The 22,149-nt window shown below is 40.7% G+C and overlaps 2 protein-coding genes across 3 annotated transcripts in view; both read left to right on the top strand.

Annotated features, from left to right (window-relative positions):
* The window catches only part of HIKESHI (heat shock protein nuclear import factor hikeshi), a 34,966-nt gene extending 34,221 nt beyond the window's left edge, over nucleotides 1–745 (top strand). For both annotated transcript variants that reach the window (XM_054725538.1, XM_054725539.1), the window contains exon 5: nucleotides 666–745. In XM_054725538.1, the coding sequence (XP_054581513.1) occupies nucleotides 666–720 (55 nt within the window). In that variant the 3' untranslated portion in view covers nucleotides 721–745. The remainder of the gene's footprint in view (nucleotides 1–665) is intronic.
* A 4,947-nt stretch (nucleotides 746–5,692) lies between these two features.
* The window catches only part of CCDC81 (coiled-coil domain containing 81), a 33,127-nt gene continuing 16,670 nt past the window's right edge, over nucleotides 5,693–22,149 (top strand). The window contains exons 1-8 of the mRNA XM_054725101.1: nucleotides 5,693–5,819; nucleotides 5,897–6,035; nucleotides 7,004–7,065; nucleotides 8,292–8,445; nucleotides 14,151–14,407; nucleotides 16,889–16,968; nucleotides 18,615–18,736; nucleotides 20,706–20,829. Coding sequence (XP_054581076.1) covers nucleotides 5,957–6,035; nucleotides 7,004–7,065; nucleotides 8,292–8,445; nucleotides 14,151–14,407; nucleotides 16,889–16,968; nucleotides 18,615–18,736; nucleotides 20,706–20,829 — 878 coding nt within the window. The 5' untranslated portion in view covers nucleotides 5,693–5,819; nucleotides 5,897–5,956. The remainder of the gene's footprint in view (nucleotides 5,820–5,896; nucleotides 6,036–7,003; nucleotides 7,066–8,291; nucleotides 8,446–14,150; nucleotides 14,408–16,888; nucleotides 16,969–18,614; nucleotides 18,737–20,705; nucleotides 20,830–22,149) is intronic.

Genomic DNA, 22,149 nt, shown 5'->3' with positions numbered 1-22,149 from the left:
TGAACCACACCAGCCATTTATACTTAACCCTTTGCACTCGCTTGCTTTTTTCTCGATTCCTTTATTCTACTCGGGATTTAATTTTTTAAATACCCCAGATTTTACAAAGCACGACAGTAGAATAAAAAACTGGAGTTTCTTTTCATACAAACTTATTTATTTGGATTTTTTTATATTTGAAATTATTGATACATTCAAAGAGTAATTTTAATCTCGACATCCGAGTGCAAAAGGTTAAAATCACTATGGTTGCTATCGTTGCTTTTTTTTTTTTTTTTAATATATATATATTTTTTATTTCAGAGAGGAAGGGAGAGGAGAGAGAGAGAGAGAGAGAAACATCAATGATGAGAGAAAATCATTGATCAGCTGCCTCGTGCACGTCCCCAACTGGGGATGGAGCCTACAACCCCGGGCGTGTGCCCTTGACCGGAATCGAACCTGGGACCCTTCAGTCCGCAGTCTGATGCTCTATCCACTGAGCCAAACCAGCTACAGCTGGTTGCTATTGTTTTATAAAGTAATAGTTAAACTTTCAGATTAACTTTTTGGTATTTTATCTTAGCTTTCTAGAAATGACATGTAAAATTGTTTTTTTATATCATTTGGCAAATTATGAAAAATTCTATTTTAATTTTCTTGTAAATATGTCTTTTCTTTTGTAGGTATGAAAACTTTCAAAGACGACTAGCACAGAACCCTCTCTTTTGGAAAACATAATTTGAATAAAATAATTTTTAATGGATTCTGGAATTTGTCCTGTTTTGAATATAAATGACTCCATTTAAAAAGCATGAAATCAAAAGGATCATGAAACCTAAGTTTAAAAACTGTTTAGTGATGATGAAGCTTAATTAAAATCTTCATAAAAAATTAAAAACATTGAAAAATGAAAATATGTTCCTCATTAATGACTTTTCTCCTTAAGTTTAAAATATTCAGAGACAAAACACTTTGTTTTGGCTATGATTCATTTTTTTTTTTTTTTACTTAAAAATAAAGCATATTCACAACCATAGTGTGCCAGATGTCATTGCATTGATAATCTTTTATTTAAAAAAAATCTTTATTGTTGAAAGTATTACATATGTCCACCCCTCCCCACCCATTGACCCCTTCTAACCCACCCCCATCCCAGGCCTTACCATCCTATTTTCTGTGTCCATGGGTTATGCATATATGCATACAAGTTCTTTGGTTGATCACTTGCAATCCACCCATCCTCCCCCACCTTCCCTCTGAGATTCCACAGTCTGTTCCATGCTTCTATGTCTCTGGATTTATTTTGTTCATCAGCTTATTTTGTTCATTAGATTCCACATATGAGTGCGATCATGTGATGTTTGTCTTTCTCTGACTGCCTTATTTTGCTTAGTATAATACTCTCCAGTTCGCTCCATGCTGTCTCAAAGGGTAAGAGATTCTTCTTACTGCTGCATAGTATTCTATGATACAAATGCACCACAGCTTTTTTATCCACCCATGAACTGATGGGCACTTGGCCTGTTTCTAGATTTTAGCTATTGTAAATTGTGCTGCTAGAACATAGGGGTGCATACATTTTTTTGATTGGTGTTTTGGGTTTCTTAGGATATATTCTTAGAAGTGGGATCACTGGGTCAAATGGCAGTTCCATATTTAACTTTTTAAGGAAACTCCATACTGTTTTCCATAATGGCTGCACCAATCTGCATTCCCACCAGCAGTGTACTAGGGTTCCCTTTTTTCCACATCCTCGCCAGCACTTGTCATTTGTTGATTTGTTGATGGTAGCCATTCTGACAGGTGTGAGGTGATACCTCATTGTTGTTTTAATTTGCATCTCTTTGATGATCAGTGACTTTGAGCATTTTTGCATAATGATTATCTGTATGTCCCCTTTGGAGAAGTGTCTATTTAGGTCCTTTGTCCATTTTGTAATTGAGCCACCAATTGGTCTTCCTTTTGTTAAGTTGTATGAGTTCCTTATATATGTTGGATATTAACCCTTTATCAGATGTATCATTACCAAATACGTTCTCCCATACAGTGGGCTCCCTTTTCATTTTGTTGATGGTTTCTTTTGCTGTGTAGAAGCTTTTTGTTTTGATGTAGTCCCATTTGTTTATTTTCTCCTTAGTTTCCTTTGCCCTAGGAGATGTATCTGTAAACATATTGCTACGAGACGTGTCTGAGATTTTGCTGCCTATGGTTTCTTTTAGGGTTTTTATTGTTTCCTGACTTACATTTAGGTCTTTTATCTATTCTGAGTTTATTCTTGTGTATGGTGTAAGTTGGTAGTCTAGTTTCTTTTTTTTTTTTTTTGGCATGTATCTGTCCAATTTTCCCAGCACCATTTAGTGAAGAGACTGTCTTGATTCATTGTATGCTCTTGCCTCCTTTGTCAAATATTACTTGGGCATAATGGCTTGGGTCAATTTCTGGGGTCTGTCTTCTGTTCCATTGATCTTTATGCCTGTTCTTTTCTCAGTGCCAGGCTGTTTTGATTATGGTGGCTTTGTAGTATAACTTGATATCTGGTATCGTGATTCCTCCAACTTTGTTCTTTTCTCTCAAGATTGTTGCAGCTCTTGGGGGTCTTTTTTAAGTCCATATAAAATTTTGGAGTATTTGTTCTAGATCTGTAAATATGCTGTTGGTATTTTAATAGGGATTACATTGAATCTGTAGATTACCCTGGGTAGTATGGACATTTTAATAATGTTAATTCTATCAATCCAGGAACACAGTATATTCTTCAACTTGTTTATTTCTTCCTCTATCTCTTTTGTCCTGTCGTTTTCCGAGTACAAGTCTTTTACCTCATTGGTTAAGTTTATTCCTAAGTATCTTAATTTTTTTGTTGCACTGGTAAATTGGATTGTTTGTTTAGTTTCTCTTTTTGAGAATTAATTATTGGTATATTAAAAAATCATCAATTTTTGGGGTGTTTATTTTGTATCCTGCTATGTTGCCAAAGTCATTTATTAAATGTAGTAGTTTTTTGGTGGAGTCTTTAGAGTTTTCTGTGTACAATATCATGTCATCTGCAAATAACGAGAGTTTTACTTCCTCCTTTCTAATTTGTATGCCTTTATTTCTTCTTCTTATCTGATTGCTATGGCTAGGACTTCCAGTACTATCATAATAAAGAGCAAATATGCTAATGGTCAGGATGCCATAACACAAAATGACTGATCGCAGGAGGCTGCCTGCACAAGCATGGCAGGGCATTGCTCCAGAGATGGGGCGGAAGCGGGAAGGCGCCCGAGGAGGCAGGACCATCCCGTGCTGGGGAGGGCTGGGGTGATAGCCCATAGCGCCCCCCTCACCAGTCCTTCGCCACCCACCACTTGCACTCAGAGCGCCCCACGCCCACCTGCCCGGGAAAGGAACACAGCGCAGCAGGCGGGAGGCTTCCATACTCTCCTCCTGCGACATGATGGGGCGCAGCCCCCGGCATTGCTCTGGAGATGGGGCGGAAGTGGGGCGGTGCCGTGCCAGAGAAGGTGGGACCAACCCGAGGCTACTCGAGGGAATGGGCGGGGCTTGAAGCGGCCAGAGAAGGCCAGGTGTGCTGGAGCTCTGCGTAGAGAGGTTCAGGTGTCAAGGCAGGGCGGAGGTGGGTGGGCAGGGCTGTGCAATTTCACGCGCTGGGCTCCTAGTGTTGAATAAGAATGGTGAAAACGGGCATCCTTCTCTTGTTCCAGTTCTTAGGGGAAATGGTTTTAGTTTTTGCCCATTGAGTATGATGCTTGTTCTAGGTTTGTCATATATGGCCTTTGTATGTTGAGATACGCTCCCTCTATTCCCACTTTGCTGAGAGTTTTTATCAAAAATGGGTGTTGGATTTTGTTGAATGCTTTTTCTGCATCTATTGATATGATCATGTGATTTTTGTCTTTTAATTTGTTTATGTGATGTATCATGTTTATTGATTTGCAAATGTTATACCAGCCTTACATCCCTGTAATAAATCCCACTTGGTCATGGTGTATGATCATTTTCATATATTGCTAAATGCGATTTGCTAATATTTTGTTGAGGATTTTAGCATCTATGTTCATCAGGGATATTGGCCTGTAATTCTCTTTGTAGTGTCTTTATCTGGTTTTGGAATTAGGATAATGCTGGCCTCATACAAAGAGCTTGGAAGTGTTCCTTCCTCTTGGATTTTTGGGAATAGTTTGAGGAGTATAGGTGTTAGTTCTTTGACTAACTTGCCTGTGAAGCCATCCAGACCAGGGCTTTTGTTTGCTGGGAATTTTGTGATTACTGCTTCTATTTCCTCAGTCGTTATTGGCCGATTTAGGTTTTCTGATTCAGTTTTGGGAGATTGTATTTTTTTAGGAATTGTCCATTTCATCCACATTGTCCAGCTTGTTGGCATATAGTTGTTCGTATTATTTTCTTACAATCCTTTGTATTTCTGTGGTGTCAGTTGTTACTTTACCACTTCCATTTCTGATTTTATTTATTTGGGTCCTCTTTCTTTGTTTCTTGATGAGTTTGGCTAAAAGTTCATCAATCTTGTTTATCTTTTCAAAGAACCATTTCTTGGTTTCATTGATTTTTTTTTTATGACTTTTTAGTCTCTCTGTCATTTATTTCTGCTCTAATATTTATTTCTTTCCTTCTACTTATTCTGGCCTTTTCTTGATGTTCTCGTTCTAATTTTTAAAAAATATATTTTTATTGATTTCAAAGAGAAAGGGAGAGGGAGAGAGAGAGAGAAACATCAGTGATGAGAATCAACAATTGCCTGCCTCCTCCATACCCCCTACTGGGGATTGGGCTGCAACCCAGGCATATACCCTTGAGTGGAATCGAACCCAGGACTCTTCAGTCCTCAGGCTGATGCTCTGCCCACTGAGCCAAACCAGCTAGGGCTCGTTCTAATTCTTTTAGTTGGTGACTACACAGCTAGGAATTCATGGAGGCGGGAAGGTCTGCAGACATGCAGCCCACTGACCTTTCCATTGCACCAGGCTCTGGAACATGGTTTTTGTTCATATTGCTCAGTAATAATTTATTCTATTTGTATGCCAGTATTTTAATTGAAGATGATCTTTTATAAAGTCAGGGAACTTATTTCTAATTGTTGATATTAATACCCATTTAAAGCATATATGTTATTCGATAATTTACACAGTGGGCACTTATCCCCTTTTATTATGACCATATATGAGATACCGTATTCCTGCTACTTGGTATTGTATTCAAAATACGGTTTTGAGTGCACAAACTGTTTAGAATTTGAAGTCAAATGACTAAAAAAGTCGACTCCCTCCTCAATCCTCCAGCACTCCTTTTCCTAGGAGGGGAGCCCAGGAAAAACCAAAACTGGGAAACAAATTCCAGCTCAAACTTAAACCCTCAAACAGATCCAGAGATTCAAATGTCCATCACTGGGGCAAAAGGTATTCCCTGATTTGTATAAGGTGATTGCAAAAAGGACCAAGTCTCTTTGCTGCCCAGGGTACGAGGGGAAGGAAACAGCGTTAAAAATCCATTCCCAACCTCGCTATCTGGAGCTCCTGAAATCACAGGGACAACCCGGGGCTCATCTCAGGGGGCGGGGCCAAGGCCCTAGCAATGGAGCGACCCTTTGTTGCATCCTAGCAACGCGCCCCTCCCTCCCCAAGGTTGGCCCACTCCCCACCAGAGGCTCATTCTCTCTGAGCCTCTCAGTGGTGCGGAGTGCTAGCTAGGATTTGCGCGCGCTCGTTCTGGTGCTTTTCCGCTCTGGTTTTCCTGCGGTGGAAGCCGCTCAGAAAGAGCCAGGGCAGCGGGAGGGACAGCGAGGAAAGACATTTAAGAGAGAAAAATTTCAATATTTGGTAATTTGTATATTTAAGGATTATCCGAAGGTCTGGGGAGAGGGGACTGGCGGGTGGGAAAATCACTTTTGTCTAAGTTCCAGAAGGAAGACAAAAGGCCGGTAGAAGACCCAGCAAGAGCCGACTGGGGAGTGGAGATGTTGGACACCATCTTCCCTTGCCTGCAGGGCGTGGGCAAGAACGTGTTGCCCACCCTGCCCTTGCTGAGCCAGGAGGGTAAGCGACTTGAGGTGGGGGCCCTGGGGCTGAATCTTTATCTGCTTGTTGGGGGCCAAGTGGAAAACCTCCTCCTCTATCCCCTGAAGTGGTCATGTCACCTTGGCAACCACCTTGGCATATCAGGCTCAGGCTGGAGGCCCAAAGACAATTGTACAGACTGGCTTAATAAGGGCCAGGGGCCAGTTAAGGCTTTTGATTGAACAAGATAATGTCTATACAGAGCTTAGCTCCAGGACTAGGGTAAAGTAAATGCTCAATAAGTGTTAGCTGACGTCCTACCACCGAGCCAAACCAGTCAGGGCTTGTCATGATATTTTTAATTTAGTGTACAGTTGGGACTGGGCGAAAGACCTTAGTTCTTAGAAGCTGGCAGAAGACTTCTTTTGTCTATGGGGGTGGAGAGGAGTGGGAAAAACAACAGAATGGGAAGAATAAAGGAAATAAAGGATTGTAGTATACTGTGTATCCACGATGCAGATGGAAGGTGGCATCTTGACATACCGGGACAACGCTCTAGCCAACTGAGCTTCCTGGCCAGGGCAGAGGCCCTTGGCTTTATTCCTGTTACAGAATGGTATAAGAATGAATGTTCACATGAGTCAGATGGCACAGAGTCGACACTCAATTGTTTGTTGAATGGGTCAATACGAAAAGGGTAGATTGTACTTGGTTAATTTTATCACATCAATAGAAATGTGTGACAGAGTTCCCTTCAATTCTAGAGAGATTTTCTTTAAAAGTTTGTTATACTTATTATATTTCTAATTACATTTTTGGAACTTTAGAGGGTTAGTTACCTTGGAAAATTAATTTTGGGGAATAACCTTATTTTTTGTTAATTCTAAGTTAATTGGGAATCACAGCTATTTGATCTGCATTTGATATTTACATTTTTATTTATTAGCACTAAGGTACTAACACATGGGTACTTAAATAAATTATTTTTGGTTTCTTTTGAATTACAGATGTCTCTACTATTTGGGGGCATGTATCAGAATTTGTGGAACGGCAGCTATCCGTACACAAGGTAGGAGTCCAAATAATCTTTCCACCTTAGTCCCATGTAATTTTGCTGGGAGCAGGATAGCAGATTTTAGAGCCACCAAGTTTAACTTTGGGTCATGTGGTTTTATGATGCTCACACTTAGGTGAATATTTGCAAGTTCTGCTCTTCTAGGATACACAGTGTATCACTGGTCAGCCTGTGTGTGTGGAGAGCAACGAAATGAATTCTGCTTATCTATGATCCGATAGTTCCTGGCTTAGATCTAGAAGGATGTAATAATGCTTCATGGATTTTAATTGAAATATGAGAAGACAGGGACTGAACTCAACTTGCTAAAAATGAGAAACTTTTCTTCCTGACAGATATTTAGGGAGTTTGGAGGGAGCTACGAGGTTGTGGAACTTTTATACCCTTATGTGACAGCCCTTGGGCTGAATTCATCCTTCAACCTAATTTTGCTTGGTCTAATAATTTGAAGTAGCCATCGCCACTTACAATTGGGAGAGTTTATATAAAATTTTGGATTTTTTTTCTCTCAAAAAATCAGATTTAACAATACCGGTTTTTCATTGCTGTGTGTGACAGTTGGCTGGAGCTGGCTATGAGCTTTCCTCTTTCGATGGGGCATGCTCTATCTGTACACCACATTCTCTGACTGCATAACTTCACTCACTCACTTGCATCCTTTCTTGGCCCCTGAGTTTGTAAACCTCGATGTATGATATTTCCAGAGAGACAGAGACCTAGTTTAAGAACCCAAGGTTGCCACACTGCACCATATGCCTTCGGCAGTGGGTTGTCTGATTTTAAGTAAGGGATATAACAGTTCAAAGAAGGAATGGGAAAGCAGAAATTCTCAGGATCCCTTCAGTTCTCTCCTTCCAATGACAAATGATTAAAATTTAAAATCTCCCACAGTTTAGGACAAGAATAATCTTAGATATAGATTAAGAGTAGTTGTAGCACCCATGCAAGTTTCCTTAGTCCCCACAGCCTCTGAATGATAAGGAGTTGAGGGATCTGATATCAGAAAGGCATCATGGATTGATATATTACATTTTATACTAAACTTATTTAAAAACAGAGTCAAAAAATGCTGTAGCTGTAAAGGATTGTAGGATCATTGAATTTTTAAAGGCTAAGGTTAATTCTCTTCATTTTTTAAACAACAATACTATAGGTTGTATTTCTTCACTCCTTCAGTAAATTGTTGCTATTTTTTTTTTTTTCCTTCTTTTTCCTTTCAGGGGGTTCAGATTCCAGGACTTGGAACTTTCACTTTCATGAGACAAAAACTTGATTTGGGAAACAAGTTTATTCTGTTTGAGAGGCCCGTATTTATCATGGCGGAGAAGTTAATACAGCTCCATGGACTAAAACAAAACAAAGTATATACTCCTGGTAAATATGTTTAATATTTAAGATTTTCCAGAGGGTGACTAGCCTGGGGATGAAAATGAAAGGGCAAAAATGTGGTCAGTTGGGGTTCACTTTTCACATGGTACTTTTGGCAGAGGGAGGGGCTAAGGTAGAAACATAATTTCCATTCTTCCTGCAGGCCCTTTTATTTTTTTTTATTAATCCTCACTGAGGATATTTTTCCATTGATTTTTATGGAGAGTGGAAGGGAGGTGAAGAGACAGAGAGAGAGAAACATCAATGTGAGGGAGACACATCAATTGGTTGCCTCCTGCATGTGCCCCAGACCAAGGCTGGATGGAGCCTGCAACTGAGGTACATGCCCTTGACTGGAATTGAACCCGGGACCTTTCAGTCCGTGGGCCAACACTCTAGCCACTGAGCCAGACTGGCTAGGGCCTGCAGGCCCTTTTAAACCTCAAGTAGCTTAAGAGGCAGGCTTGAGAAGACCTCAAGTGACATCAAAGGAAGTTTTTATAAAAGCCACATTAGTACTGTACAGACTTTATTCATATTTCAGACCCTAAGAAATTCTAGGTGGTTATAAAGTAGAGAAAGTTAGGTAGGGTCTCTGATTGGGAGAATTACAGTCAGTATAGGTTGTGAAAAAGATCAGTAATTGTGTCTATCATATACATAATCAAAATCATTAAAATTTAAAAGTTAGAAGGATATCCTATATAATAAAAGAGTAATATGTAAATTAGCCATCACTCCGCAACAAAATGGCAGTGCCCATAGCAGATGCTGGAGGCATCGCCCCAGCAACGGGAGCCCAGCATCTGCTCCTTGGCCACGGAGGGGTCTCTGGCCAGAGGACTGGTAGGAGTGAAGGGGCCTCTGGGGCCGCTATCCCAGAGTCCGGGAGCCCAGAGTCCGCGCCCCGGCCTGCCTCTCAGTGGGAGGGAAGGGGCCTGTGGTGCCCAGAGCTCAGCGTCCACGTGGTAGGGGAGGAACCAGAAAAATGGATTTTTCCAGTTCTTGATGCTGACAGAGCCCTATGGGTGCCTGGGTCCTCCACCTGCAGCCCCCAGTTGCAGCCCAGCAGCCCCAGTCACAGACTGGAAGACCCTGCCATCAGTCCAGAAGGGACCAGCTTGGCGCCACGGCGGTGGTGGCGGCGGGGGCGGGGGGGGGGTTGTCAGTGGGCATGATACAGACATCAAATCACTGCCACCGAGGCCAACCCTTCCCCCCCCCACCCACACACACACACTCGCAAGTAGTATGGTCCAAGGGGGCAACTCCTAAGGCAAGGCTCCCATGGCAGCTGATGCTCACCATGCCAGGTGAGGAAGCCAGACCTGAAAGCCCAAGCCCCCGAGTACCTGAGCTGCATGGTGTCGTGGGCCTGGGCCCTGAGGAGGCATCTTCCCGGAGGCTGTGCGGAAGGAGGGGATGAACCTCTAGCTAGAGGCTGGGGTGAGGGATGCTGGCGTCTTTGCAGGCCAAGACAGGGCTGAGGGACCCCCCCCCGCCCCGCACCCCTATGCACGAATTTCGTGCACTGGGCCTCTAGTTAATTCCATAAAGAGTTAATATAGTGGGCTCTTTCTGGAGTATGCCGGTGCCTCTCTCCTCTCTCAGATGTGCATCTTTACTTTTCTCTCCTAAACTCTAAGCGTCCCCACAAGACTTGCAACCAGGGGAGCAATGTGCAGTGGCACCTTGTCCCAGGCTAACCCGCTGAATCTGTCTTTAAGGCCCTTTTTTCTCTGACTTCCCAGTGAGCCAGCAGTCTCCTGGGCTCACTTCTCTCACTGTGACCTTTGCTTCCCAGTGAGCCAACAAACAGCAGCCCCGCCTTGGCTCACTTCTTTAACATGTCTAGAGAGTCAGAGCAGAGCACCAGCTAGTCTCTCTCCTGTTGCTTCTTCTACCTTAAGCCCTTTGTTTCACTGTCCCCAACTTTAATAAACATACTCTCAACATCATCTGGAAAAAAAAAAGAGTTAATGGATACCTTGTATACTTCTTACACTCTAAAGTCTTCCCTCCCTCCCTCCCTCCCTCCCTCCCTCCCTCCCTCCCTTTGTCCCTCCCTCCCACCCTCTCTCCCTCCTTTCCTTCCTCCCTCCCTCCCACCCTCTCTCCCTCCTTTCCTTCCTCCCTCCCTCCCTCCCCCTTTCTCTCCCTCCCTCCTTTCCTTCTTCCCTCCCTCCCTCACTCTTTTCCTCCCTCCCTCCCTCCCTCCCTCCCTCCCTCCCTCCCTCCCTCCCTCCCTCCCTCCCTCCCTTCCTTCCTTCCTTCCTTCCTTCCTTCCTTCCTTCCTTCCTTCTTCCTTCCCCCCTTTCTTCCATTCTCCCTTCCTTCCATTCTTTCTTCCTTCTGCTAATATTTACTGAGGGTCAACTACGTGTCAGGCCTGGTTCCAGGTGCTTGAGATTAGTGGTAAACAATGGTGCCTATGTCTATGATGCCTGTCCCATAACGTTTACATGCCAGCTTCAGGGGGTGAGTTTTGTGACACTGGCCCTGGTTACTTAGAGACCTTTGGGGGTCTCCTCCCTGATTTCTGGCTCTATTACTTTTGACCTTTCTTATCATCCCCTCTGCATCAGACTCATACATAGATGAAGAGAGACAGTCCATCTGCAATGTCAGCATGTGAAACACCGAAACTTACCTTTATGTTGTTTCCTGAAAAATTTCAGAGTAACTTTCCACCAAAAAATTATATATTGAAAAAATACAAACTATACTTAGATTCATTATGCACATATTGAGTATGACGTTTGACGGACTTTTCAGCCATTTTTACCTACAGTTTTATGACAGAAGAAATATCCTAATTCATCAGAAGCCTACAGAGTAAAAATAAAAATAAAGTCTCCCCCTCCCCCACAAACATCTGTGTCTTAGAATTGGAGTTTATTTTCTGTCTTATCTTGTAATGCAGTCCACAAAAGCAGTTTAGGTCTAAAATTATTTTCACAAGGTTGAGGAAATTTCAAAATTAAATATATATGACTGAATTAGTTCACAAGAACAATTCTGTCCACAGTTTATCTTTTGGGTTATGATTCTTTATCATTAATTAACTGGGTTTCTAATAAAACGTTATTGATTCTTAAGGATGATTAATACATGGTCAGTGCTTTGGGTAGCTCAGAATCTAGCATTGGAGATGGATATATAAGCAAATGATGCAAAATAGTTACTAGTAAGTGCTACAAGAGCAGCGTTGATCAGAACTGGATTGATGCTAGGATTGGCTAACTCTGCTTGGGGAGGTTTAGGAAGATGACATGTGAGGGAGGTCTTAAAGGATGACAGGACTTTACTGGTAGAGAAGCTGTGGAAGATATTTCAGGAACAGTATGGAAAATTCAAGAATAAGGGGAAAAGTGAATCCTGTTAAGGGTGCCTGTGTGACCAGGGCAAATGATTGTGGAGGCAAGTGGAGGGAGGTAAAACAAATGTGGTTGCTAGGGTTCAAATTGTGAGGGGCCTTAAATGGTGTGATAAGGACTTTGGAATTCATCCTATAGGCACAGAGGAGCCATTGAAAGAGTTTGAGCAGGGGATTTTCTGTACTGGTCCAGTTGTTAGTTTAAGAAGATGGACCTTTTAATTAATAGTTTGGTAAAATATGGTAAAAGCCTGAGTGAAGGCAGTGGCAGTCAAGGGGAAGATGAGGGAATCTATTCACGAGACATTTCAGGTATAGAGCTGATGGGATTTGGTTACCAATTGGAGTATTGGGTAGTAAGAGGAAGGAAGGTATTTAGGATGACTCAGATTTCTTGGAGAATAGATTAATATTCATGCCATTAACTGCCATAGGGAATGAAGGAGAAAAGGCAGATCGTGGTGGCAAGTATAACAACGAGTTTGCCTTTGGACATGTTGAAATTGAGATTTTTGTAGGGATATTTAGTTAGAAATGGTTCCAAAGTTCAGGAGAGGGGTGGAGACTAGAGATCAACATTTGGATAAGTTTACCCAGGAGAGAATATAAGGAAGAGGAGATAGCAAAGGACAAAATCCTGTAAAGTAAACAAACCACCATCTTATAAGAAATAGAAGAGGAAAAAAGCCAGCAAAGAAGACCCAGAAAGAGGAAACTGGAGACTCAAGAATGGCACCGTGGATGCTAGAGAAGAGAGGGCTTGGTTAACAGACGTTACAGAGAGGCCATGACAATAAGATCTGTATCCATTGGCTTGTTCATCATGAGATGACAGTGCCCTTACTGAGACAAGTCCACCAGAGGACTGATTGCAGAGAGGCACTGGGTAAATGGGAGGGGGGAATCTAAAGGCAGGCAATATAGCTTCCTCTTTTAAGAAATTTATTTTTAAAAATGAAATGGCAGGAGATGGTATAGAATTACCATTACATTGTGCAGGAGACAGTGGGCTAATATAGGGAAGCTTCTTAAAAAATATATTTTTTTATTGATTTTAGAGAGGAAGGGAGAGGGAGAGAAAAATAGAAACATCAATGATGAGAGTGAAACATCAATGGGCTGCCTCCTGCATGTCCCCTACTGGGGATTGAGCCCAAGACCTGGGCATGTGCCCTGACTGGGAATCGAATTGTGACCTCCTGGTTCATAGGTCGACGCTCAACCACTGAGCCACGCTGGCTGGGCTAGGGAAGCTTGTTAATAATTATCTAGCAGTATTGGGATAATGCTTGCTGAATGATTGTTTAGATGTCATCTTCTTTTTAAAATACATTTTTCTAATTGATTTTAGAGAGGGGGGAAGGGAGAGGTGTGAGAGAAACATTGATGTGAGAGAGAAACATCAATCGGCTGCCTCCTATGCATGCATTCCAACCAAGTATTGAGCCCAAAACCTGGACATGTGCCCTGACCAAGAATTGAACTGGTCAGTGACCTTTCGGTGCACAGGATAACACTCAACCAACTGAGCCACACCGGCCAGAGCTAATGTCATCTTCTCTTTATCCCGTTCCTTTATCAGTGGACCTCTTTTGTTTATCGTGTTGATCATTGCTATTTACCCCTTCTCTGACTTGTGGGCCTTGCATAACTCTATATCTGTTCTAGTTGAATGGACCCTGCTCTTCCTTCCAGCTAGGTATAGTCATATTCCTTTGCAGTGTCATTTGTGGGACTCATTAGAGAGGAAAAGCTTTCTTCAAGTTATCCTCTGATAAGACCCAATTTCATTTGAAAGGTAACTTCTAGTGAAGATGACTATCTTTCAGAATGCTTCATGTTTGTATATATTTACAATCATTTAAAAATTAAATGATGAATGGAGGAGAGAGAAATATTGCTGCAGCGTGTTCTAAAAGATAAGGGGGCTGAAAAATTCAGAAACTTTCTGATGAAGAGAAGCATTTATTACTATGTCTCTAAGAGGAAATCTAAATCGTGTCTGGAGTATTATTTAGAAAGCTAATTGTTTTTATTTTGAGAGGAAAAACACACACACACACACACACACACAGAAAAAAAAAACACACAAACACAAAAAAAAAGAACAACACCCCACACTATATTTTTAGGGAAACTGTACTGACTAATATCTATTAATAACCAGTTGTTAGTTGTAGGAATAATGTTACATTGGGTACAACTAAAGGCTTCCTAGTGACAATTCTATTTTTGAGTATTGAGAATCAGATGGTTATATGTAAGTGTATGTGATATGTCCTTGTTGTAATTTCCACTTCCCTTCCCCCACCCCGACTGTCTTTTTCTCTTCTAGGTGACATCCCAGTTGTTCCACTTAATTTTGTCATGATATCCTTGGAGGGTTCATTTAATAGGGATACAGTGGAAGGATGTGTGAAGGAGACATTGCTTTTTTTATCACGATCCATTTCAATCAAACAGAACGTGGAGTTTACATTCAAAGGAATCGGAATCCTCGTGATCAAAGACGGTGGAGTGAAGATGAGATTTTTGAAGGACTTCCTTTGTAAAGTGGATGGAAGCGGGGCTTTGGCAAAAGCCCTAGCAAATGTAAATTAATGTTTTCCTTCTCCTAACCGCCCACCCCCTCTCCCCATAGTTCTGAATCATCTGTAAGTGTGTCATTATTAAGGAAAATTCAGGCTGACATATTTTAAAAGGCAGTTACCTCAAGTGCAAAACAGTGCTTATTTAAGATGATAACGTTGACCAAAAGGTTAGACGGGCAAAAGAACTTTAAACCAAGTTTTGAGTCCATACCATCTGAAAAATATAGGTAGTAATAGAAACTCTTATACTTCTGAATGCTTTATAGTACCTTATAGCTTATAAAGTTCTTTCACATGTATTAATTCATTTACATCTCAAAATGTTATAAAACCAGCATGATCATCATCTGATTTTACAAATGAGAAAAATGGGAGCTCAAAGAGGTTGCTTGGGAAGCCTGGGGTGCTGATAAGTGGTAGAACTGAAATTCAGGTCCAGACTTTCTAATCACTCTTTTTTTTTTTTTTTTTTTCTGCTTATACTATTCTACAACAAAAAAGTCTACATAAAAGTCTACAACAAAATCTAATCAAGTCATGGAGGTGGACCTTTAGTTTTTAATTTGCCATGTTGTAGAAGAAATTTTTTAGTTGATGGCTGTTCACTATGAAATTGTTCACCATGAAATAGCTGGTGTGGCCTTCATGGACAGTTGTACATAGAGTTTAAGGAGGCAATGAAAGAGTCATTCTGCAGGACTCACTGAATACTTAGTGTGCTTTAGGGGCACCTCTGTGAACTAATATAGTTGGTGTGAATGAATTGGATGATCGCAAATGTTATGAAGTCCTGTGTCCCTCTAGAGCAAAAGCCTGACTTTTAAATGAAAAATCTATAAAATGAAAGGCTATCAATATGGTCTAAATCTACCCTCTATTTTCTCCTCTCCTGGAGCTCTGGGGTGTGGATTTAGATGATGGCATTGTGCATTAAGTGTCTTCAGTGTCTTCCACAATCTGGCTTCCATACAGAGTTGTTAAGAGGGATGCTGGGCCTGTGGGTGGAAAGTGGAAACACATGCAGCTGTAACCCTCTCTTTTCCATAAAAACGCGAGGCACGGTCTGCAAAATTAGAAGCAAGGCCAAAGCACTGGCCCATCTTGAACCTTCAGGGATTCTGCAGAACTTTGTGGTTTCGATAGATGTTTCCAAAGGGAGGATAATGTTGTAATTGAGCTGCTGCACGCTAAGACATGATTTTTAAGGGACATTTTCTAAAAGAACTAGTCCTGAGAGGCCACCGCACATGGGGAACTGCTGCCTGTATCACCCTCAAGGACAGAGCACGGTGAAGGAGCTGAGAAGTCCGGCCGGAAAGAAGCTACTTTACCTGCCTGAATGTATTTAATCATGGAACTTTAAGTTAATCCAATACTTGTTAATATCTCTAAAATACACTTTGGGAAATTGCTGTAAAATGGCAAGAGTGATTGACTCTCCCTTCCCTCCCCCAAATGTCCCATTGCTTAACCTGAGTGCTCTCCTGCCCATAATTCCCTGGGAAGCAGCTGTCTACTTACTTCAGGTCAGGGATGCTGCTTTTGCTCAAAACATTTTTAAAACCTTTTCCTGGGAATTCCCTTTGGAGCCTTTTGTGAGTTATATCATTAATCCAAAGAGAATAATTGCAAATATTATTCTATAGTAGTATATGTAATGTGATGATTTTATAATGTACTGATAATTATAATAGCTGCTGTTTCTTGTGTGCCTACCATGTGCTGGCCACTTCCATAAAGTGCCCATAAAAATCCTATAAATTAGACCCGATTATTATCCCCAGATACCTGGGGTCTAAAGGCTACATAGTGGTTAGCAGTGTAGGGATTTGAATATGAGTCCACCTAAATCCAAACCCTTCGTTTAAAATCCAGAGCCTAATTTTAGAATTACCTGGCTCAGGAGTGAATTCATCAGTTTGCTCATTTTCCTGACAGTTTCGATAAGTCAGCTATCTTCTTAAAGATGGGTCAAAGAAACTGTCAATTCCGAAGGCAATTTCCAAAGAGGAAGTGGTTTGAGAAAAGGCAGCGTCATTGGGATTGTTGTGTGACATTGTTCTGTGACTACCCAGGGAGACAGTTTTGATAACTGAGATCCTTCCTCATTGGATTTTAAGCTCTAGACTTTGAGTACTAAATAAAAATAACAATAAAGATGGCCGAAACCGGTTTTGCTCAGTGGATAGAGTGTCGGCCTGCGGACTCAAGGGTTCAGGGTTCGATTCCGGTCAAGGGCATGTACCTTGGTTGCGGGCACATCCCCAGTGGGGGGTGTGCAGGAGGCAGCTGATCAATGTTTCCAACTTTCTATCCCTCTCTCTTCCTCTGTAAAAAGTCAATAAAATATATTTTAAAAAAGAAAATAACAATAAAGATGATCATAGTAGCCTTGCCTCTGAGATGCCCTACATGTAGCTTTGCTTTGTCTGTGTCCTGGACCACAACTCAGGTGTAACCCCTCCCTGCCCCTGTCTTGCAGAGGCCTGGCACTGTGGACTCAGTGTTGTCTAGCAGAGAGTCCTTCAGGAAGCTGGCTAACAATGTGCTTGCATTTCCAAGGTGAGTGTTTTGGTCCACAAGCTCCTCCAGGCACCAGCAATCCTTGCTGCTGTGTTGACCTAATTGGGCAGTGTTTCTCAACCTTTTGTAGCTCATGCTCCTTTTAGTAATAGCCTTACCCCAGTGTTACTGGTGGCTGCTGCTGACACTGATTAAAATAATGATGATAATGAATAATACATCATCTATGAAGCCCTTACTGGATTCCAGGTACTATTAAGCACTTTCTAAATGTTAATGTACTTAATCTTCACTACAACCATTTCATATATGTATTATAATTTTATCCATTTTATAGAGGTGCAAAATTATAATTTTAATTTTTAAATTTATCTTTATTATTGAAAGTATTACAGATGCCCCCCTTTTTCCCCATTGACCCCCTCCACTCTAATTTTAATTTTTTTAAACAAGTGTAGCAACATGGTGCAATATTGAGAACACTGGAATAAGTAAGAGACTTGGGTTTTATTTCCATTTTGGCTACCACTCACTCATTGTGTGCTCTTAATCATGTTCTTAATGTCTGCGCCATAAACTACTATGCATTTCAGGTGGAGGAAGTTTGGGGAATAACAACCAGCTTCCAATAATATTATTTTCTCATGACTTGTTGAGTCTGTGGCATCTTCTGTGTGTTGGTTTGGAACAGCTTCCTCTTGGAAGGACTGTATGACACACAACTCAGCAAAATCAGTGTGAAGGTCAGGACAGGCCGTAGAGATTAGTTGGTCCAACCCCATCATCTTTCCAGATGAGATGGCCACACAACTAATTAGGGGCCAAGCCAGGAATAAAACTATGGCTCCTGACTGTTCCAGTGGTCTTCCCATTGCGCCATGTTGCCTTACTCATTAAAAACCAATCAATGGGTTCAAAATAATTTTCTGGTTATATTTTGGAAGGCAAATTTGGGTGTCCCGTTGGACATATTTTAGCTTAAACTCTCCAGGAGGGAAATAATTGCAGTGAGCAAGGAAAATTAGAAATTCTAGAAATGGACACAAGGACTCAAATACTCAAAACAATTGCGGATGTTGTACTTATTTGATGTTTGGCCCTTGATTTTACTGGAAGTTCCCTACCCCCAACACCCAAAACTTTAATCCAACACTCTGTACCTGAGACCAAAGAAAATCTACAACTACACACATAAACTGAACAGATCCCTTCTCCCATTGTGCCATTGCAAATCCCTCCTTTTTGCCTGAGGAAAGGATGGAGAAGTGGGGAGGAGAAAGAATAAGGGGTATAATGGTTATTTCTGGGCATACTCTGCCTACCAGGCTCTGAACCCTTGCCTTCAAGCTTTTACTGTATCATCCCTATGGCATCTGGTTACAGAACTGGATAAGACAAATTCAAACTGAAACCAAAATAAAAACTTAAATTCAGGTCTTCAAAGCATTTTCTGTAAGAGCAACTTTTGAGTCCTCAGTATAGAATTGGAAGGTTTTGGTCAGCTCCCAGACTTAGCCTCAAAGAGTGTGAGTCAATTAGTACTCAGCAAAGAAAATCACTCACCCTCTTGAGAGACATGAGCTTATTACAGAATCAGCAAGCTAGCTGGGTTGCTTCTCAGAATTGAGAATTCACACAGTCACCTATTCAGGTCCAGATGGACAAACATCTTGGCTCGTTCCTAGGATTGAGTTCAAGGAGATGGAGAACAAACCACCTATGGAGACCATTGTGGAAGAGGGTGAGAAGCATAAACCAAGGAAGTACAAGTTAAACGACCGGACAGACAAAGCAGAAGTTGTCAGAGGTACGCCAATGGTATAATCTGTCACTCTTTACTGCTTAATGAGCTCACCCATATTGCTTAGAACTCCTTTACCCAAAACAAATAAAGTTAGATTCATGAATAATCACTGTATTCTTCTCTCAAACACCTATTCCTAGAATCTGTATCTTAGTTTACTACCTTTATGACTCTTAGGTACTTAGACTGTGATCTCTCTCTGCTGGCTCCCCATTGCTTAAAGAGGTCAAAACTCAGATGACTTGTATGAATGCTTATAAGCCTAACCAATGAACATAGACACCAGGAGGGTGAGGGCATGAATTGGAGGTGGGAGTGGGAGGCAAGGGGGGATAAGGACACATATGTAATACCTTAATCAATACAGAAAAAAAGTGAGAAAAACAACTCAGATGCCTACAGGTTCTGGGCAGGTAACACACATGCATAAAATGGGATGGATATAACATGATAGGGACACATGTTAGCATAAATAATCATTTTTATGAAAAATGGTAATTTTACATATTTGATACCTGGCTTATAGAAGATAGTGGATTCTTATATCTTGGTCTTCATTTAATCTGTTGTGATACGTTGTTTTGGTTGAAGCATATGAAAGAAACTAGAACTTCAAAGACTTTTCAAAAGGGTCCTAGGGACCCCCAGGGGTTGCCAGACTATAGAGGACTGTTCCTCTATCAGATTGTTGATTTGTGGAAATGTGAGCCAAGTGGTATCAAAGTTTCTGATATTTTAAGAGAAGCAGAGATCCTGAAATTGATTGACTTTAAATTTTGACAGCTAATTGACATTGATACAAAAAAGGCTGATTGGACCAAATAAAACATATCAAACAGTAAACATTGGCTTGGAAATGTTGGTTTTGTAATGTGGCCTATGGGATTACATATAGACTTTTAGTCTAACATTCACATGTTTCATATCCTTAGCCTCATATTGTCACTGCTCCCTACAGATTCCTTCTTTGAGCAAAATTGTCTATTCATGTTCTTCTAACATGTCTTACCCTTCCTTCCCTGACCTCATGCATTTGTTCACTTTTTCCCTCCTGCCTTGAATGTCCTTCCTTTTCTTTCTTTTTTTAAAAAATATATTCTTATTGATTTCAGAGAGGAAAGGAGAGTGAGAGTGAGATAGTAACATCAATGATGAAAAAGAATCATTGATCAGCTGCCTTCTGCACAGAATTGAGCTTGCAACCCGGGCATGTGCCCTGACTGGGAATCAAACTGTGACCTCCTGTTTCATAGGTCGACGCTCCACCATTGAGCCATGCTGGCCGGGCTCTCCTTCCTTTTCCTACCATCTATCCCAATCTTGCTTACTTCTTAGCACCCTTTTCATATCTCATTTCTTCTTCACTGGATTCTCTCATCACTGGATTCTAAAGTAGCTTCTTTCTTCCCTGACCATCTCAGACCCTTAAAGACTGCATGACTTGTTTGGGATTTAGACATTTTGGATCATTGTCCTGAGTTGCTATTTATGCAATGTATATAAAGCACTGAGCACTGTTGGTATGTAGTAAGACCTCCACAAATGGGAGTTCTGATATCTTTTGTTTGTATCTTACTTTTTTCTCTCCAACTATCTATTGAAAGATCTTTAAAGGTGAAGTCTTGCCTCTTAGTATTTTCTAAAATGCTCAGTATTGCTTTGCATGACAAAAGTGCACAGCAAAAATATATAGAGGGTGGGAAAAAAGTAGGTTTACAGTTGTTCATATGGAAAATAAGACAATAGTTAATAATAATACAAGAATAAACTCTGTTTCACTTACAACTATAAACTTACTTTTGCCCCACCCTGTATTTTAAACCACACTAGGACCAGGGACAATAATTTAAAAGTAAGACAATATATCTCGTGTGAAAATTTTCCCTGGTAAAATTATGAGTTTACAAATCTGTGTTAAGTACAAACAACCTATTTAAAGTTGAAAGGACACTCACTTTCATTTATTCTACAGAGATCTTATCACCCAAGAAATGTCCAGATAGAAAAGCTTTCTCCTCTGGCAAAGCGAAAGGCCTCAACTTGCCAAACAAATTTGAGCTGAGTGGGGATAGGGAGAAGAATATGAGCTCTGAAAGGTAATGCATTGGTATTTTTTCTGTTACACTTTACTAAATATAATTGTGTTTTTTCATTGTCTTTGTTTTGTTTTGTTTATTGATTTCAGAGAGGAAGGGAGAGGGAGAGAGAGAGAGAGAGAAATATCGATGACAGAGAATCATTGATTAGCTGCTTCCTGCACTCCCCCTACTGGGGATCCAGGCCACAACCCAGGCATGGGCCCTGACCAGGAATCGCACCATGACCTCCTGGTTCATGGGTCTATGCTCAATCACTGAGCCACATTGACCAGGCTAAATATAGTTTTGAGTAATTTCTTGATGTAGGGAGTTTAAATAAATGTTCATTCATTCCTTCATCCAGTATTCTTGAGTACAGTTTATGTACTAGGTGACGGGGATAGTAGGGACAATCAGAGCTCACGATCTAGTGGGGAAGACAGATATACATAGAACAACAAATTCAGTAGGTAAAATGCTATGACACAGATGGAAACAAAATTGCACAGAGGGTGGAACATCTAACTTTTCTTGTGAATTTGGGAAAACTTCCCTTTTTGTTTTCTGAGTGCTTGGATATTATGACGTGACACAGTTTTATAGTGAGATCAAACTGGAAAGCAGTTTGCCATACATGCTGACACTCAATAGTTATGTTCTTTGAGTGAATGAATGTATTGCACTCAATGGCTGTGTCTTTTTCTTGTTATGTTATGTCAAAAAATTTTTATTTTCTCCTCCCTTTGAGTAGGATACTTTTCAAGACCACAAATCAGTCAACCACACGCAAGTATTTATTGAGTATTTTTATGTGCCTTGTACTGTGCTGTCAACTTTCAATTTATTAATGTATCAGCTGTTACGTGTGCAATGTATGTACTTTTGGGTTACTAAAGTCCTGTTCAAAACTCTAAGCATGCTTGTTTTGGATAACCTCACAGTTATCAACTATAATTGAGAGTTAAATGTCTGGTACTTTGTAATTTAGTTCAATCCAACACACATTGAGCACCATCCTGTGCCAGGAAGTTTTTAGACACTGAATGTACAGAGCTATACGACATATAAAAGACATAAACCTGCTTTAATAAAATATATAGTCTTGTAGGAGGACTGACAGTTAAGAAACAATCCATGTGATGAAGGTAACAAAAGAAAGTACAGAGGCTACAAAAAGGGGAAAGTAATTGTTAGTGAAGGTTTCCTATAGCAATTGACCAACAAATATTTTTTGTGCTGATTACTAAAATAATACATTTTTATCACAAAAATTTTGAAAGAATGAGAAAAGAAAGATATAAAAATTACCAATAATCCCAGTAAATTCTTAATTTTAAC

This window comes from Eptesicus fuscus, chromosome 13, assembly GCF_027574615.1.
Source record: "Eptesicus fuscus isolate TK198812 chromosome 13, DD_ASM_mEF_20220401, whole genome shotgun sequence".
Taxonomy (NCBI): domain Eukaryota; kingdom Metazoa; phylum Chordata; class Mammalia; order Chiroptera; family Vespertilionidae; genus Eptesicus; species Eptesicus fuscus.
Note: the sequence above shows the minus strand (reverse complement) of the source record. Positions and strands in the feature narration are given on the sequence as shown.